This window comes from Cyanistes caeruleus, chromosome 26 (assembly GCF_971803275.1).
Source record: "Cyanistes caeruleus chromosome 26, bCyaCae1.hap1.1, whole genome shotgun sequence".
Taxonomy (NCBI): Eukaryota; Metazoa; Chordata; class Aves; order Passeriformes; family Paridae; genus Cyanistes; species Cyanistes caeruleus.
The window spans coordinates 597,013-616,447 of record NC_141726.1 but is presented as its reverse complement, the minus strand read 5'-3'; the positions used below and the strand labels follow the sequence as shown (position 1 = coordinate 616,447).

The 19,435-nt window shown below is 52.2% G+C and overlaps 1 protein-coding gene across 1 annotated transcript; it reads left to right on the top strand.

The window, feature by feature from the left end:
* Positions 1-278: 278 nt before the first annotated feature.
* Positions 279-17,065, top strand: MATN1 (matrilin 1). Its single transcript, XM_086863467.1, has 8 exons — positions 279-389; positions 4,533-4,879; positions 9,241-9,463; positions 9,752-9,877; positions 10,122-10,535; positions 12,783-12,935; positions 14,683-14,763; positions 15,431-17,065. Exons 1-8 carry the CDS (start codon positions 299-301, stop codon positions 15,478-15,480), a joined length of 1,485 nt encoding a protein of 494 aa, XP_086719593.1. The 5' UTR covers positions 279-298; the 3' UTR covers positions 15,481-17,065.
* The last annotated feature ends 2,370 nt before the right edge of the window (positions 17,066-19,435 follow it).

Sequence of the window (19,435 nt, the reverse complement as noted above, 5' to 3'; positions counted from 1 at the left end):
CTCTGTTCCAGCCCCACATTCCCCACCTTCCCCCGCCCCGGGGCCCTGCGGAGCTCCCCGGGCCCTCGGCAGCAATGGGGCCATTGTGGGGGGCTGGGGGCCGGCAGGGCAGGGCTGCCCATCGCCCCCTCCCCACCCTGCAGCAGCATCTCCTCCCGCTCCCTCCGCCTGCCCCTCTCCCCTCGCTGCCCCCCCGGGCCCGGCGTGGCGGGGGCTGGCTCGGAGCCTCCGGGAAGGGCAGGTTAATACCCGGGGCCAGCCCCCCGGGCCGCACTCCCAGCCCGGCTCCGGCACGGCCATGGCCGGGATCCGCTGTGCCCCGCTGCTGCTGCTGCTGCTGCTGCTCCTGCACAGCCTGGGCGCCTGCGGGGCCCCTCCGCAGCCCCGCGGTGAGTGGGGCCGGGGGTCCTGGGCCGGGGGTCCTGGGCCGGGGAGGGAGCAGGGAATGGGCAGCAGGGAATGGCCAGCAGGGAATGGCCAGCAGCAGCCAGGGAATGGCCAGCAGGGAATGGCCAGCAGGGAATGGCCAGCAGGGAACAGCCAGCAGGGAATGGCCAGCAGGGAATGGCCAGCAGGGAATGGCCAGCACGGAATGGCCAGCAGGGAATGGCCAGCAGGGAATGGCCAGCACGGAATGGCCAGCAGGGAATGGCCAGCAGGGAATGGCCAGCAGCAGCCAGGGAATGGCCAGCACGGAATGGCCAGCACGGAATGGCCAGCAGGGAATGGCCAGCACGGAATGGCCAGCAGGGAATGGCCAGCAGGGAATGGCCAGCAGCAGCCAGGGAATGGCCAGCACGGAATGGCCAGCAGGGAACGGCCAGCAGGGAATGGCCAGCAGGGAACGGGCAGCAGGGAACGGGCAGCAGCAGCCAGGGAACGGCCAGCAGGGAATGGGCAGCAGGGAATGGGCAGCAGGGAATGGGCAGCAGGGAATGGGCAGCAGGGAATGGGCAGCAGGGAATGGTCAGCAGGGAATGACCAGCAGGGAATGGCCAGCACGGAATGGCCAGCACGGAATGGCCAGCAGGGAATGGCCAGCAGCAGCCAGGGAACAGGAGAAGCTGCGCCCGCTGCGTGCCCAAGGCAGCCGGGGCTGGGCTGGATCCCGTGGGGACAGCACGGGCAGCTCCGGGTCACCCCCGGGTGGATCCCCTGGGGACAGCACGGGCAGCTCCGGGTCACCCCCGGGTGGATCCCCTGGGGACAGCACGGGCAGCTCCGGGTCACCCCCGGCTGGGGGACACCCGGCTGGGACAAGGGCTCTGCCTTCCCTCCCCTCTCCAGCTCCCCCGGCGCTGCTGGGCTGGGAGCTGGAGCAGGAATCGACCGGACACCTCCGGGTCACCTCCCAAGCAGCGCGGCTGGGTCGGGATGCTGGGAACAGGAATTTCCCTGGATTTCCTTCAGCTGCTCCTGAGCAAAATGCAGCTCTGTCTCTGGTGAGGAGCAGGACAGCCAGGAGCTGCCTGCTCTGCAGCTTGCACGGGCTCCAAAGCCCAGCCTGGAATGAGAGCCAGCAGGGCTGGACATCCAGGGAAAGGATGGACACCCAGGACAGGGATGGACACCCAGGGAAAGGATGGACAGGGATGGACAGGGATGGACACTCAGGACAGGGATGGACACCCAGGACAGGGATGGACAGGGATGGACACCCAGGACAGGGATGGACACCCAGGGAAGGGAGGGTCTGGTCCTCAGGAACAACTCTGCCCTTCCCTGGGCTCCAGGCAGCCTGGAGAAATCTCTGCTCAGAGGCAAACTGGGCTGCAAGGCCAAACTTTGGGGAATTAGAAATGTTTGGAGTGTTTGATGATGATGATGATGATGATGATGATGATGATGATGATGATGCCTCTCCCCCAGCCATGGGCAGCCTGAGCTGTGAGTGCAGAGCTACCTGGGGCTGAGCGAGGCGGATTTCAGACAAACTGACCCCTCTCTCCTCAGGAATTTGGGAAATTTGGCTCTTTCTGCTGTGCAAAGCTGGGAAATGAAACAGAGCAGTCACCTCTCTAAAATAAACCCCTTTTAGTCCTGGGCTGCTGCGCCCCAGTGTTTTAATGGATATTAAAAATGTCCTGAGAGGGATTTCCTGCTAAGTCAGGGCATTAATTCAGCCATTCCTGAATAATTCCTAATGTGGATATTCGTAAATATGGAGGAAGATTTTATTTCTGGTTTAATTTCAGCACATTCTCACACTGTGCTGAGTCAAGGTGCCAGGAGAGAATTCAGGGCCTCTCCTGCAGATCCTGACTGTGTCTGGAATCCCAAAATTCTCCCACCTGATCTCCCTTCTTTACTCTTCTCTGAAATAAACCCCACTCTCATAAAAAGAGGTTAAAAAATGTCATTTAGGGCCAAATCACAGAGCAGAAATAAATAAAATAGATAGACTTCAAAATTTCTATTGGCTCCAGCTGTTCTTAGGGAAATAAAATAACTTTTCCCGCTTGGTTTGTCACTAAATACAGGGATGATTCATCAGCACAAATGGGGATTTGTGATTTATTTCTGGAGGAATTAATTGCAAGGCTTTGAGCCTTTCCCTGGACCTTCATTTCTCACCTGTAAACGGGGCACAGGCAGCCCCTGGAGAAGGGATTTCCAGTGCTGCAGATGGATCTCCCAGGGAGCTTTCCTTCCTCTGCAGAGAACAGTGGGGGGAAAATTAAATTCATCCAGATGAGATTTTAGTGGGAATTAGACAAAGTGACCAATGCCTGCTTTGCTCTCCCCTTCCCACACCTTTCTGGGGCAGATTCTGCCTCGATGCCTCTCAGGAAACAAACCTGATCATTTCCTTTAGGGATCCATCGCGGGGGATTTATTTTTATCTGCCTCAAAGACTGAAAGCCCCATTACATCTCACACCGAGGACCAGCTGCAATATTTATGTCATCATTTTGGAGCACATTTGTTGGCCCAAAAGCTCCCATTTAAAAATCTGTCCACAGAAATCTCCTTTATGACAGGAACTCCCTGGGCCCTGCAGAAATCAAATATTAACAGAGCACTGACAGAGACAGGCTAAATGAGAGGAAAAAAAAAATGAGAAGGAACAGGATGCCACACATCTGCTGGGGGAAATGGGGCTATTCATTCAGGCAATCAGAAAAAACAACAGGCCTGGTTTTATACTTTGCCACGGCTGAAAATGAAGATGGAAAATTGTGTGAAAGCGAGAGGTTAAAATAATAAAAAAAATTATAATAATAATAATTCATTAATAATAAATAATAAAATATATAAAGATATAATATGGAATATATTTAATATATAATTTATACTATTTAATATATCATATATCATATATCATATATCATATCATATATAACATATAATAGTTATAATATATAATATATAAGATATATAAGATATAAGATATAATATATAATATATAATATTTATAATATAGTAGATATAATATATATTATACAATACAATATATAATATATTATATTTATATTATATATAATAGTGTACATAATAAAACAATAATTAATAACAATATCAATAATAATAGCAATAATAATATCAATAATAATAGCAATAACAATAACAATAACAATAACTATAATAATAACAAAACAACAACAACAACAACAACAACAACAACAACAACAACAATAATAATAATAATAATAATAATAATAATAATAATAATAATAATAATAATAATAATTCCGTTTGTTTCATTGCTGATGCCTCCTGTTTCTAGCCTCTCCTTTTCACTGTGGATATTTATGGGGCTGTAAAGATTTATTATCGATTATTAATTACCAATGATGAGTTCCAGATTTCTCTGTCCATGTCACAGACATGAACCAGCTCTGTGAGGAGCTGCCGGGGTTTATTTTTGGTGCTGTTATGGGGTCTGGTTCTGTGCTGGGGTTTAACCTGGGAACATTTGCTGAGTGTCGAGCCTGGTTCTGGCCCTGTTCCCATTAACTGATGTCCGTGGGGATTGGTTCTCCAGGTGCAGTAAATCCCTTTCCAGCCTTTTTTGGATGCAGAAATGCAGCTCAGGTTTTGCTCCACAGCTTTTTTCCTCCTTCTCTTCCTTCTTCCTTCTCTCCTTCCATCAGTGCTGCCATTCCTCCCTCCCTTCCTTCCTTCCTCAGCTTTCTCTTCCCCTCTTCCCTCTCTCCTTGCTGTCACTCCACACATTTATCCCTCCCTCCTCTCCACAGGGGATGAGGTTTCCCGCAGCCCTCAGAGACAGCCCGGGGTGACAGGGGACCCCCTGCCCATCCCCAGTCCGTGTCACCCCCCCAGGAAAGCAAAAAGAACATTTTAAATTCTCAGTTAGAGCTGTGAAAGGGATAAAGGAGAGGAACCTGCAGCTCCTCCCCGCCCAGCGCCGTTGTGTGAGAAAAACCCGTTCCCGCCATCCCTGAGACCCGCGGGGAGCCCAATTATCTTCACCTTATTTTTCAGGGAAGAACAACAAGTAAAAGGGGTTCCTCCTGGGACACCCTTCCCTTCTTTCCCTCTGATTTCCCCTCCGTCCCCGCCGTCCCCAGGCTCCCTGTGCCGGACCAAGCCCACGGACCTGGTGTTCATCATCGACAGCTCGCGCAGCGTGCGGCCGCACGAGTTCGAGAAGATCAAGGTGTTCGTGTCGCGGGTGATCGAGGCGCTGGACGTGGGTCCCAACGCCACCCGCGTGGGCATCATCAACTACGCCAGCGCCGTGCGCAGCGAGCTGGCCCTGCACAGCCCCCAGAGCAAGGCGGCCCTGCTGCAGGCCGTGCGCAGGATCCAGCCCCTCTCCACCGGCACCATGACCGGCCTGGCCATCCAGTTCGCCCTCAGCCGCGTCTTCGGCGCCGCCGAGGGCGGCAGGGACGGCACGGCCAACTTCAAAAAGGTGAGGGGGCAAGGGAAGGGTCTGGCGCCTCCAGCTCCGCGCTTGGGGATCATGGTGGGGTGGGTGGGAAAAGCAGGAAGGTGAGGTTTTTTTTCTCTGGGCTTTGGTTGTGTGTGGACAGGTGAGGAAAACCTCTGGGAGGTGCAAACTGGGGGTTTGAAAACCTCCGGGAAGTTCACACCTCTCAATTCTTCTTGGAAACCTCTGGGGGGTTGAAACTTCTGGGAGGTTGAAGACCTCTGGGAGGTCTGAACCTCTCAACTCCTGAAGACCTCTGGGAGGTTCAAACCCCTCAATTATTGAAGACCTCTGGGAGGTCTGAACCTCTCAACTCCTGAAGACCTCTGGGAGGTTCAAACCCCTCAATTATTGAAGACCTCTGGGAGATTTGAACCTCTCAATTCCTTCTGAAAACCTCTGGGAGGTTCAAACCCCTCAATTCTTGGAAAATTCTGGGGAGTGCAAACCTCTCAACTCCCTTTGGAAACCTCTGGGAGGTTCAAACCCCTCAATTCTTGAAGACCTCTGGGAGGTTCCAGCCTCTCAATTCTTGGAAACATCCAAGAGGCTCAAACCTCTCAAATCTTCTTGGAAACCTCTGGGAAGTTCAGACCTCTCAATTCTTCCTGAAGAAGCAGCTCATCTTTGGGAATTAGCGAAAGAAAATACAAAACTCGTTGTAACACATTCAGTCTCAGTTTTTGTTGTTAATTCAGCCTGACAATTACACCCAGCATTGGCCACTCCTGGAGACTGGAGAGACATTTCCACTGAGCTGTCCATGAAAACGCTGGATCCTCATCTCCAGAATCCCTTCCACACCATCCAGTCTCCCCTCTCCTCCTGCACACCTTTCCTGCTGCCAGCCAGCCCCCGCAGCCTCGCTGTTCCCTGTCACCTCTGCTTGTGAGGAACAAATTATCCTGGGCTTCCAGTGTCCCCCTGAAACCTCTCCTGGACAGCTGGAAAAGCTGAGAGCAGCGGGCTTTGGAGTGATTTATCTGAGGCATTAAAAAAAGGGGGGGAAAAGGGAAATCGCTCCTTGCTTTCCCCTCTTTCCTTCCACTCCGGAGCTGATCCAAGAGGCAGAACCGCAGGAAGGGGTTGGGAGAGGTCTCTGGAGCTCCTCCTGGGCTTGGTGGGGCTGCCCAGGACCCTGCCAGGGTGGCTTTTCAATGTCTCCAAGGTGGAAAACTCCACAAACCTTCATATTCTCGGTTCCCTGGTTGTTTTATTTGGTTTTTTGCCTCAGTCTTGATGTCCAGGCAGCTTTTCCCTTCTGCTCAGGGTGACCCCATCCCCTGCCTGGAGGAGGAGCAGGTCATGCAGGCATTTAGGGAGGTGAAGCTTCCAGAAACACCGAACACGGTCCCTGCTCCTTCCCACAGCAGAAATCCAACAAATCCGGTTGTCAACATCCCAAAACATCACACGGTGCTCTGCTCTTGCTTTGTGCAGCAAATGTCATCCCCGGCCAGGGAAAAGCACAATTTGTTTCCCTCGGAGCTGCGAGAAAAACCCGCTCCCACCGTCCTCCAGACCCGCGGGGAGCCCAATTATCTTCACCTTATTTTTCAGGGAAGAACAACAAATAAATTGGCAAATTTCTGAGCAAATCCAGGGCTTTGTGCAGCTTCCTTGGAGGGCTGCTGGAACATCACGTTCCCAGGGCGTCATGAGCCATCGCTCCCTCATTAGCTGTGGCATGGCCGGGAATTCCTGGGGCTGGGAATACCTGGAATGCTCAGGAATGTTCAGGAATGCTCAGGAATGCTCAGGATTGTTCAGGAATGCTCAGGAATGTTCAGGAATGCTCAGGAATGCTCAGGATTGCTCAGGAATGCTCAGGATTGTTCAGGAATGCTCAGGAATGCTCAGGAATGCTCAGGAATTCTCGGGTGTTGGAGATAGCCAGCAATAAATTGTGTCAGAACACGTGGGATTTCTGTCTGGTGGAAGGATGAGGGATCCAGAATGCCAGGAATTCACAGGGAAAGCTGTTGGATAAATGAACACAAGGTTTGACCTTGAAAAGCAAAATTTCTGAGCTTTCCCAGGGCAAAAGTGAGGATCTGGGGAAATTCAGCTGTTGGGGGCAGCAGAAGCTTCACCTTTTCATAATTCCCCTCCCATGGCTGAGCTGTGCCAGCCCCTCCAGGATCCAGAGGCTGCTCCTGCCCTCCAGGCCTTTCCCAAAAAACCAGGACTCAGCTTTTCCAGTGACAGGGAATTACAGAGATCCCCAGACTGCAAACAATGTGGAGCTAGATTCAAAAATGAGAATAACAACAAAAAAAGGACATTTTTTCACATTGACTCAGGCTGGATGCAGGGAAAATATCTCTGGTGGGAATCCTAGGAAAAAAGCCACAAGCCAGGATTTCCTGATGGTTGGGCTAACCAAATGTGATATTAAGAGGTATTTTTTATGCTCTGTCAGGCTGTCACAGATAGCTCCCCTGGCTTCCTCTCGCTGTTATATTCATTTCCCCCATGATTAATTCCCAATCCCAACTCTATACCCAGAAGTTTTGTTTTCTCCACCAGCAGGGCAGGAAGCTCTTTATGGCAGATTTCCACACAGGCACCGTGAGGATCTCACCCATCACACCCAGGTGTGGATGCTGCAGCTCCACCTGGTCTGGGGTTTAGCTGGGCTCGGGCTTAGCTGGGCTCGAGCTTGGCGGGGTTCAGGCTCAGTTGAAGATGGAGAGGAGCTGATAAAACCTGGGGAACTTCTCGATTTAGAAAGAGATTTAGGGTTTGGTCCCTGATTTGGTAACATCTCCCATTCCCAGATTTGATAACTCCTCCAATCCCTGGTTTGATAACTCCTCCAATCCCTATTTGATCTCTCATTCCCTGATTTGATAAACTCCTCCCATTCCCAGATTTGATAACTCCTCCAATCCCTGATTTGATCTCTCATTCCCAGATTTGATCTCTCATTCCTGGATTTTATAACTCCTCCAACCCTTGATTTCACCTCTCATTCCCAGATTTGATAACTCCTCCAATCTCTGATTTGGTCCCAGATTTGATAACTCCTCCAATCCCTGATTTCACCTCTAATTCCCGGATTTTTTCGCACACTTTGCGGCGCTGCACAGGCCCTGCTGGAGCTGAGCCTGAGCCGAGGGCTCTCTCTCCTGGCAGAGAGCTCCACTGCAGGGTGGATCCGCTCCAGGAAAGCCACGGATCTCCTCTGCCATCCCCATTCCCCCCACTCCACACCCCCACACCTGCCACAGGTGATGCTTCGCTTTATTTTTGCCACTCTAGAAGAGAAAGACTTGAATTTATTTATTTTTTTTTTCCCCTTGGAAGCACCAGTTGCGGAATTGTGATGCTCCCGGGAATTTTTAATTGTGCAACCCTTAGGAAGTGCAGATAAACAGCTGAAATCAGATTGTAAAGCCCCACATTTTTCCTGTTTCTCCCGTTTTTTACAGAGGGGAAGCTCTTTCCCCATTCTGCATTCCAGCCCGAGCCATTCCTTTGGAATCGGCAGCGGTGTCACAATAAATCAGTTGTAAGGAAAAGTGGCAGGGGCAGAAGAATTGGCAAAGAGCAAGAATTCAGGTCCTGTGACAAAGTCTCTTTCAGGAGAAAAATAAAGAGGAAAAGGGACAAAACAGAAGCACAACTCTGGGAGGCTTTTAACTGGTTCAGGGCTCCGTTTAATCCAAGCTGAAATCCGGGTCCCACTTAAACCAGCTGCCACTTTAATGCTGGGCTTAGCAGGGCTGGGGTTTAATCCCTGCTGTTTATTTTGGACCAGAGAATCACAAATCCTGTGATTCTCACAGGGGGGCCTCGGGCCTCTTCCCCTCGCTCCCCATGGAGATGGTTTCACTTCCATCCTTCAGCTCCTCCATCTGTAAATGGGATGGAGCCTTCATCTCACGTTTCCATGACATTTCCTGAGCTTTGTGAAGTCCCACACTCATCTGGGCTTGTCCTGAGTGTCCCTGAAGATCTTTAGTTTGTCTTGAGCTGGAGTTTGGCTATGAACAACTTAAATTTTAATTTCGGTTCATTAGAGGGGGATGCACCTTGGTGAAACCATCAATCCCTGGAAGTTGTCTCTTGATGAAACCATTCAATCCTTGGAAAAGTTTAACTTTTCCAGCTCGGAAGGAAACTAATTCCACCTAAAAAAAATAATAATAAATAAAAATTGTTTGTGTGATCTCCAGAGAAAGGGAAGAGCTGGTGGATTCCCTTTTCCCTCAGTTTTAGAAATGCAAACCCTTGCTCCTACCCCAGCCTGTTCCATGGAAACGGGAAATTCCATGGGAACAGCACGGGAATGTGAAGGAGGCCATGGCTGCCCTCCCAGCCCGTCCCTCCCGCTGCAGGTGGCCATCGTGGTGACCGACGGCCGGCCCCAGGACGGGGTGCAGGACGTGTCCGCCCGGGCCAGGGCCGCGGGCGTCGAGATCTTCGCCATCGGCGTGGGCAGGGTGGACATGGGCACGCTGAGGCAGATGGCCAGCGAGCCCCTGGACGAGCACGTGGACTACGTGGAGAGTTACAGCGTCATCGAGAAGCTGACCCACAAGTTCCAGGAGGCTTTCTGTGGTGAGTCCCTGCCAGCCAGCGGGGAACTGGGAATGGTTTGGGTGGGAGGGACCTTGAAGCTTTGCAGAGAATCCCAGGATGGTTTGGGTGGGAGGGACCTTGAAGCTTTGCAGAGAATCCCAGGATGGTTTGGGTGGCAGGGACGTTGAAGCTTTGCAGAGGATCCCAGGATGGTTTGGGTGGGAGGGACCTTGAAGCTTTGCAGAGAATCCCAGGATGGTTTGGGCGGGAAGGGATTGGAAAGCTCATCCTGCCTGAAGCCACCTCCTCCTCCTCCTCTCCTGGCAGTGGTGTCCGACCTGTGTGCCACGGGGGACCACGACTGCGAGCAGGTGTGTGTCAGCACCCCGGGGACCTACAGGTGTGCCTGCAGGGACGGCTTCAGCCTCAACAGCGACGGCAAGACCTGCACCGGTACGTGAGGGGTGCCTGAGCCCAGCCCGGAGGGGACAGCACAGGGGTGTTCTGCTCCCAGAAGGCAGAAAGGGAAACCCTGTTCTCACAAGCAGGATTTCAAAGCGTTGCTGTGATCTCTTGTTGGGTTTTCTTGGGTTAACCCCATCCCCTCAATAAGTGGCATTAAGTTCTGTTTTCCTGCATCATTTACTGAGGTCTTTGCTGCTGTTTCCTTCTGCCCTGTTCTCGTGTTTTCCCTCAGCTTGCAACGGTGGCTTGGGGTCTGCTCTGGATCTCGTGTTCCTCATCGACGGCTCCAAGAGTGTGAGGCCCGAGAACTTCGAGCTGGTGAAGAAATTCATCAACCAAATCGTGGATTCGCTGGAGGTGTCGGACAAGCAGGCCCAGGTTGGGCTGGTGCAGTACTCCAGCTCTGTCCGGCAGGAGTTCCCCCTGGGGCAGTTCAAGAACAAGAAGGACATCAAAGCAGCGGTGAAGAAAATGTCCTACATGGAGAAGGGGACCATGACAGGCCAGGCTCTCAAGTACCTCGTTGACAGCTCCTTTGCTGCCATCAACGGGGCGCGGCCCGGGGTCCCCAAGGTGGGGATTGTCTTCACCGATGGGCGCTCACAGGATTATATCTCAGATGCTGCCAAGAAAGCCAAGGACTCAGGTAGGGCTCCTGAATTCCCAGGGCTCCTTTCTGACCTTTCCCCTGGCTGTGTCTCCTGGGATACAAACGGGTTGTAATCATTAATTCTGGGGAGGCGCTCCCTGGCTGTCCTTGCTTGGAGCTCGCAGAGACCTCGGAGCACCTCAGCCTGGGGTCAGGTTTGCCAAGAGCTGGTTTTACTTCCCCTCCGTGTCTTTGGAGGAGTTTCTGCTGGGCAGGATGGAGTTCCACCCCATTGGAATGGGATGGACAGGATGGAGTTCCACCCCCTGGAATGGGATGGGCAGGGTGGAGTTCCACCACGTGGAATGGATGGTCAGGGTGGAGTTCCACCCCATCAGAATGGGATGGACAGGGTGGAGTTCCACTCCCTGGAATGGGATGGTCAGGATGGAGTTCCACCCCCTGGAATGGGATGGATAGGATGGAGTTCCACCCCCTGGAATGGGATGGACAGGATGGAGTTCCACCCCATTGGGATTTGATGGACAGGATGGAGCTCCACCCCATTGGGATTTGATGGACAGGATGGAGTTCCACCCCCTGGAATGGGATGGACAAGGTGGAATTTTACCCCCCTGGAATGGGAACCCAGGTCTAATTTCTCCACACAACTGTGGAAGGAAACTGCAGGGGGAATTTCGAAGTCGGAGGTTTCAGCACCCCCAGGGCTGGACAGGGCTTGGAGGAACCTGGGAAGGTGGAAGATGGTGAGACAAGAGCAGCTTTAAGGTCCCTCCTAACCCAAGCCAGTCTGGGATTTGTCTGGGCTTGGTCAGGAACCCCAGCCCAGCACCAGAGGCACAGGGGACAAGGACACCGAATCCCAGGAGCTGTAGGGCCAAGTGTGGCTCGGAAAACGCCTGGAAAAGGCCAAGAAAAAGCCACAAAACAATAAACAAAGCACAGACACGGACTGAGGAGGAGCCCCAGGCACATTCATGAGAAACTTTCCTCAGCTGCTGCTGTAGGAAAAGCGCTCAGTGGCCACTCACTGATGGATCTCTGTGCCAGAGCCCCATGAAATATTAATGCCTCGAGAGCTGCCCCTTTGCTGACCCGCTGAGCACATTCCCAGCCTCTGACACCTCCGTGTTAAATGGATCCAGCCCCTGGGAATTCAGTCAGGAATTGCTGGATCCTTCCCTTCCCTTTAACTTCGCTCTCCACCACTAGATGGGACTCGGGGCCAGCACATCTCCAGGAAGGTCAGGGAGCTCGTGAAAAACCAATGTTTACAAAGCACTCCGACATCTTACAGGGCTGCTCTGCTCTTATAAAACAAAAGGTTCCTATAAAGTGTATTTATAGAATTTATTCCTCCCCGGTGATAAAACCGTGCCTTGTCTCTCCCTCCTCTCCTGTCCCTGCAAGGAAATCTCTTATCTGTCCATAAGTTATTGCTGTGGGATAAACAAGTGCTTAAAATGAGACTGCAAAATTGTTCAGTGAGCCGAGCCTTGGAAAAAACAACCAATATTGGATATATCTGGAGAAAGACAAAAGGGGGAGCAGGGAAACGTTCCCAGTGCCTGGGCACGGACAGGTAGAGACAAATATTTCAAATCAGGGCTTAATTAATATCACCCAAAATGGGAAAATTGCATTTCCGTTCAGTAGAAGCAGGTTTGATGCAGATCAGCCTCTTGGCGGAGCAGGATGATCCCTGGACAAGTTCTTCACTCCTGGGGGGGCTGCAGTTTTAGACAGAGGCTCAGCTCAGTGCTGCTCTCCCAGGTCTCCACTGCAGGGGGACTTTGCCCCTCAGGGGCTCATTAACAGGGCTTAATTAACAGTGGCTGAGCCTCTTTTGGAGACCCTCACTGTTTCCTTTCGCTCCAAAATCACTCCCATACCAGTGGGATGGACTGACCATCACCTGCCCCTTCTCACCTCTCCAAAATCCTGTTCTAGCTGCCATTGGCTGGGAAATTCTGGTTAAACTCTGCCTGCAGAAATATTTCGGCCCCTTGTTTGACCTGGCTGAAAGGAGCTTCTGCAAAACCCTATTCTTGTGGCCACAGTGCCCACGGTCTGGTAAATTGTAATGAAATAATTTTGGGCCAGTTTGACCTGGCTGAAGGCAGTCTGGGGTGGCAGAGGTGACGAGGTAATTCCTGGAGGTAATTCCTGGAGGTAATTCCCAGCTGGCACCTGGAGCTGTGTAGGGGGAGGATGAGGATGTCCAGCCTGGCGGGGTGGCACCATGCCAGCTCCGGGCCGCTGACGGGATCCCCTTCCCGGCAGGATTTCGGATGTTTGCCGTGGGGGTCGGCAACGCCGTGGAGGATGAGCTGAGGGAGATCGCCTCAGAACCGGTGGCCGAGCATTATTTCTACACCGCCGACTTCAGGACCATCAGCAGGATCGGGAAGAAGCTGCAGATGAAGATCTGTGTTGGTGAGGGGGCACTGGGGCTCGCTCGCAGCATTCGGGACGAGAGGGATGGAAACGCCCTCGGAGGAGCTGCAGATGCTCCGTGCTGGGACTTGGGGTGGAGGTTTATCCACAGTGCCTGAAGGCTGGAGTGGAGGGATGAAAATGTCCCCGAGGAAGCTGCAGGTCTTCAAACTCTGTGGGTGAGAGGGGATTGGGATGGAGAGGTTTTGTCCCAGTGTTTGAAGGCTGGAGTGGAGAGATGAAAATATCCTTGAAGAAGCTGCAGATCTTCAAACTCTGTTGGTGAGAGGGGTTTGGGATGGAGGGGTTTTGTCCCAGTGTTCAAAGGTTGGAGTGGAGGGATGAAAATGTCCCTGAGGAAGCTGCAGGTCTTCAGAGGGGATTGGGATTCATTGGGTCCCAGTGTTTGAAGGCTGGAGTGGAGGGATGAAAATGTCCCTGAGGAAGCTGCAGGTCTTCAGAGGGGATTGGGATTCACTGGGTCCCAGTGTTTGAAGGCTGGAGTGGAGGGATGAAAATGTCCCTGTCCCCAGCGTGTGGAGCTGGCAGAACACCCAGGACACATCAGTGTCGGTATTTTGGGTGGTCACCTGAAGCAACCCCCACACCTCAGGCCGTGTCCCCCTCTCCCAAATCCCCTTCTCCTTCCTTTTCCCTCCACCTTCCTGCCCTTCTTCTTCTCCAGAAATGGTGAATTTGTCTCCAGGCTCCTAAAACTGGCATTTCCTTTCCTCCTGGAGAAGCTGGAGAGGGATAATCCCTGTGTCTCCAGAGTCAAGATTGCAAGGCAGAGACTCCTTTCCAAATCTCCTTAAAAATTTAGGATCAATCCAAGAACAAGAGGATGGAATCTGTGTGAAACCACCAACAAATTGTTCTTAAAAATCATTCAAACACATTTAGGCTTCAGCCTTCAAAAATGAAAAAAAAAAAAAAGTAAATTTCAGAAAAACAATTTGTAAAATATCAATTTGGGTAAACATGTTTATATTTGAAGGAAGGCAAGGAGATATTTGCATTTCTTTGATTGCCAGTGCCAGTTTGTATTTCTCAACAGCTGCCTTGGAAATCTTCTGTTAATCTCCAGCTTTAGGTTAGTCCTGGCTGGTTTAAACCTGTTGTGTTTTGGTGCCTGTGACTCATTCCCTTTAAAAATTCTATTTTATTTCCTTTTTTGCTCAGCTCAGAGTGGCCTTGGAACCCCTCACTTCTTTCCCAGTCATCTTTTGCCTCCTGTTCCAGCCTAAGTTAATTTTCCTTGAAGAACAGATGCAAATCAGTGACATAAATTAGCAAACTTACTAAATTAGCAAACTGATTAACACTCACAGTTCCACCCCTCAATGACTGGGGTTACTGAAGCTCAAACCAGTCTTGGTGGCAGTGGTGCCTCCAGTTTTTACTGGGTGCTGTTGGGGAGACAGAGGTTTCTTTTATTTGGTCAGACCCCAATTTTAGGGCAAACCTGAAGCATCAGGAGCAGAGCTCAGTGGAAAGACTTTTCATGGCTGGAATACCAGAAAAATGTGGCATTCTCTGTTCATCTGAGGTTAAAGCCAGGAGAGATCAATCAGATTAGATTTAATTAATAATCAATCAGATTATAATTAATTATAATTAGAAATAATTATATTTTTATTTCCTTCCGTCTCTGACATAGAAAACAGGAATTGTTCTGTTTCACTGGGCTCAGGGGTTTTGATTAAATCCATTTTTTTGGTGCCACTCTTGCTGTTGTGACCCACAGAGGAAGATCCGTGTGAGTGCAAATCCATCGTGAAGTTCCAGACCAAGGTAGAGGAGCTCATCAATTCCCTGCAGCAGAAACATATCCTTTGGAAGTCTGGCCAGGATTAGGTGGGCTGGGATTGCCAGAGGGAAAGTTCTGCTCCTGGGGGAAGGAGCTGGGCCAGGTTCAGGAAGGTGGGAATGCCAGAGGGGATGGGGACAGATTCCCCCTGCTCCTGCTCCCATCCTTACCTGTGCTGCCGACCTGGGATCGTGGAATTATTGCGAGGTTTGGGTGGGAGGGGGCTTCAAATTCATCCAGTGCCACCCCAGCCATGGCAGGGACACCCCCACTGTCCCCAGGGTCACCCCCACTGTCCCAGGGTCACCCCCACTGTCCCCAGAGTCACCCCCACTGTCCCAGGGTCACCCCCACTGTCCCCAGAGTCACCCCCACTGTCCCCAGGGTCACCCCCACTGTCCCCAGGGTCACCTCCACTGTCCCAGGGTCACCCCCACTGTCCCAGGCTGCTCCAGCCCCAATGTCCAGCCTGGCCTTGGGCACTGCCAGGGATCCAGGGACAGCCACAGCTGCTCTGGCAATTCCAGCCCAGCCCCTCCCCACCCTCCCAGGGAACAATTCCTGCCCAAGATCCCACCCCAATCTCTCCTCTTTTAGTTAAAACCTTGTCCCATCACTCTGTGCCCACATAAAAAAAAAGTCTCTCAACATTCCCTGTTATTTTTCCTCCTTAACTGCTCCTCACTGGAAGCTGTGGCCAAAAGGATCGAAGCCCTGGAGAACAAGATCATCTAAAACCCCTCCCCAGCAGATTTTTCACCTCCTTCCCAAAGTAACAGAACCAGAACTGCTCCACTTTTCAGGGAGGGCAGCTCAGCCCCAGGGCTCTGGGCAGCTTTTATTAAGGTCTAGGCTACCTGCATTTGTTTAAAAGGAAGAATTATTACAGTAGAGTTTTTATAAAGGGCAGAGCACAGGGTGTGACAGGCCAGGCTCAGGTTTGTTGCATCCCATAGAGTGCATATATTCAAAAAAAAAAAAAACCAGAAAGATTTTTTTTTATTTAAAGCTTAATATATATAGAGTGTGTTAATTAATGAGTACTTGATGATGAGTTCTGTGAATCCTCTGCTGCAGCTTTTGTTCCTATGCATGAGATAATTTAATTTAAAAGTCGGGGTGACTCGGTGTCACCTTCAGCTGCTGGGTGTGAGCTGCAAAGCTGAGCTGCTGTTGCTGTCAGTGATCAGGTGAGGTTTAGTCCTGACCCTGAGCCTGCTCTGCAGGTGGGCCAGGCTGCTCAGGCTGGGCTTAGGAACAGCAACGGGAAAAGCTTTCCCAGGGGAATGCTGGCAGTGTCCCAGAGCCTGGGCTGAGCCTGCAGGGACCCTGTGTGTGCCAGCAGCCAGATGTGCCCTGCTCTGGGTGACCCTGAGAGCCACCAGCCAGATGTGCCTGGCTCTGGGTGACCCTGAGAGCCACCAGCCAGATGTGCCCTGCTCTGGGTGACCCTGGCAGGGCTCTGGGTGACCCTGAGAGCCACCAGCCAGATGTGCTCTGCTCTGGGTGACCCTGGCAGGACTCTGGGTGACCCTGAGTGACCCTGAGAGCCACCAGCCAGATGTGCCCTGCTCTGTGTGACCCTGAGAGCCACCAGCCAGATGTGCCTGGCTCTGTGTGACCCTGAGAGCCACCAGCCAGATGTGCCCAGCTCTGGGTGGCCCTGGCAGGGCTCTGTGTGACCCTGAGAGCCACCAGCCAGATGTGCCCAGCTCTGAGTGACCCTGGCAGGGCTCAGGGACCCTCTGTGGCCCTGCCACCAGCCAGATGTGCCCAGCTGTGTCCCCACACCCTCAGCTGGAGCTCCAGTCCATGCCCCCAGCCCGGGAATGCTGCTGGAGCTGCCCTGGAAGCAGAGCCTCGATCTCTGCGCCCTCCCTGGCTCAGCCCACAGCCGGGAGCAGCTCCCGAGCTCAGCACAGAGCCGTCAGCTCCTCCTGCTCCTGGATCCCCTGGGAATGTGGGCTGGGAGCAGCTCTGCCCATCCCTGCAGCTGTGCCACCGAGCCCCACGGCACCAGCGGCTGCCCTGGGGGAGCTTTATGGGGTTTATGGGTTCGTTTGTGGGTTTGGGGGGTTTTGTATCAAAATATTTATACTTGAGACTACGTGAGAAAAGCTTTTTGGGGCAACTTGGCCTGTTCAGAAGTGTCACAGAGCAGATGTGGTTTGGGGGAATATTAAAAGTTTGCTGGAAATTTGGGAAGCCAGCGTTGTCCTTTGTGTGAGTGCTGAGGAGGCACTGACACCACCGCCTCTCCAAAGGCTCCGGAGTGGGGGAAATCATCTCATTCACATCCTCTTAACCCTTGGACAGAGGAGCTTCATCTCCCCTTTATCCCCCTTTATCTCCCTTTATCTCCACGTTTTGCTCGGCATTTTTCCAGAAGTTTCTCTGCCCACCCCTCCCCTCCATCAATCAAGGAGAGATCTCCAGATTTCCCAGGGTATTGCTCATTAAATCCCCAATCCCAGCCAAACTCTGGATCACCCCTCTCCCAGGAAATTCCCCCTCGAGGAGCCCGGCCTCAGACTGGGCCATAAATAACAAAAATCAAAAGGAGTTTTTGTTCCTGGTGCTCCCGATCCATTGTCTGGCAGGATTGTTTCTGTGAGGAATATTCGGGGCTGTGGTGCAGATAAAGCAGAACTAAACTAATTACCAATCCTTCTTCTCCCTTCCCCTTAAAACAACAAAAGCCGTCCCGAAGCCAATTAGTCACCGGGCTCCTGACGTTCTAATTAGGCTTCATTAATGAATGCCCAGGGGCAGCGGGACGGCAGAGGAGAATCCTGAGCTTCCCTCAGCTCAGGGAATCTGGGAAACAAAGGATCCTGCACAGCCCAACAGCATCGATGTCCCAAATCCTGCTGGGATGTCCCAGATCCTGCTGGGATGTCCCAGATATTGCAGGGATGTCCCAAACCCCACTGGGATGTCCCAGATCTCACTGGGATGTCCCAAATCCTGCTGGGATGTCCCAGATCCCGCTGGGATGTCCCAAATAATGCAGGGATGTCCAAAACCCCACTGGGATGTTCCAGGTCCTGCTGGGATGTCCCAAATCTCTCTGGGATGTCCCAAACCCAGCTGGGATGTCCCAAACCTGGCTGGGATGATCCAGGTCCTGCTGGGATGTCCCAAATCCTGCTGGGATGTCCCAAATCCTGCTGGGATGCCCCAGATCCCACTGGGATGTCCCAAACCCTGCTGGGATGATCCAGGTCCTGCTGGGATGTCCCAAACCCTGCTGGGATGTCCCAGATCCTGCTGGGATGTCCCAAACCCCACTGGGATGTCCCAAACCCTGCTGGGATGTTCCAGGTCCTGCTGGGATGTCCCAAATCCTGCTGGGATGTCCCAAACCCTGCTGGGATGTCCCAGATCCCACTGGGATGTCCCAAACCTGGCTGAGATGTCCCAAACCCTGCTGGGATGTCCCAAACCCTGCTGGGATGATCCAGGTCCTGCTGGGATGTCCCAGATCCTGCTGGGATGTCCCAAATCTCTCTGGGATGTCCCAAACCCTGCTGGGATGTCCCGGGAGAGGTCTGGATGCGGGAGGGTGAAACGATCCCGCTGCACACAGGGAACTCCCGTCCCTTCCCTTCCCTTCGCTGCCTCATCCTTAAGGATTTTCCCGAGAATTGCTGATGCCCCATCCCTGGGAATATTCCGGGCCGGTTTGGGTGGGGTTGGAAGCAAACTGATCTCCTGAGGATGTCCCTGCTGGCTGCCCAGATGAGCTTGGGACGCCCTTTCCAATCCAAACCATTCCCTAACTTTGTGACCTTGCACAGACCCCACTCCCTCTTTCCACTTCTCCACCGGAATTCCCAGGCCCCTTCCAGGCAAAATAATTTATAAATTATTATCCTTTGGACATGGATAAAAAGTCCTTGGTTACTTTTCCCTGCCTCCCGTTGGTGCTGGAGCCGTGGGAAGCCCGGAGCTCTTTTCCCTCTGGGGAAGCGATTTCCTCCTGCAGGGCACGGATATCACAACACAGGGTTACTAATTAGTAATCAAATTAAAAACTGCTTTCAATTAAACCCAGGGCTGGCATCTTTCAGCAGCAATTTGTAACATTCACGCCCTGTAATTGCCGCTAACGAAGGGGTGGGGAGCACAGAGGGAATTATTGGGGTTTTTCTGCAGGCTCTGGAATCCGACTGGGATCCCAGTAAATGGGAATGGGAGAGGTTCCCTGCCCTCAGGGGCTCCTGGGGGGCACCAGGTTGGTTTCCTCCTTTCCTGGGTGGAGGAAGTGAATCCCAAAAATGAATAAAAATTAATTAAAATTAATAAAAATTAATAAAAATTAATAAAAATTAATAAAAAATGATAAAAACTGTTCCTGCCCTGCGGGGAAGAAGCCCCAGATCCAGGCAAGGATGGCAGGGCTGGAAACTGGGGATTCCCCATTCCTCATAAACTGGGAGCAGGGAATTCGGCACCTCAGCACGGCCTGGCAGGGCTCAGGTGACACAGGGAGCTCCTGGCCCAGTGATCCCACCTGGATCCCCCTGGGATCTCAGGGATTCTGCTGTTGGACCTTCCAGAACAGCATGAAGTGAATCATTCCCCGGGGAAATCACTCCCTGCCCTTTCCTGCTCCTCCAGAGCCATCACCTGGATTTGGGATTTTATCACCGTGCCCATAAATTATCCACTGTGCCCCAGCAGCTAA

Coding starts and splice junctions, on each gene's coding strand:
- MATN1 (XM_086863467.1), top strand. CDS start 299: ATGGCCGGGATCCGCTGTGCCCCGCTGCTGCTGCTGCTGCTGCTGCTC. Junction 4,880..9,240: donor GCACGGCCAACTTCAAAAAG/GTGAGGGGGCAA, acceptor CTCCCGCTGCAG/GTGGCCATCGTGGTGACCGA. Junction 12,936..14,682: donor GCAGATGAAGATCTGTGTTG/GTGAGGGGGCAC, acceptor TGTGACCCACAG/AGGAAGATCCGTGTGAGTGC.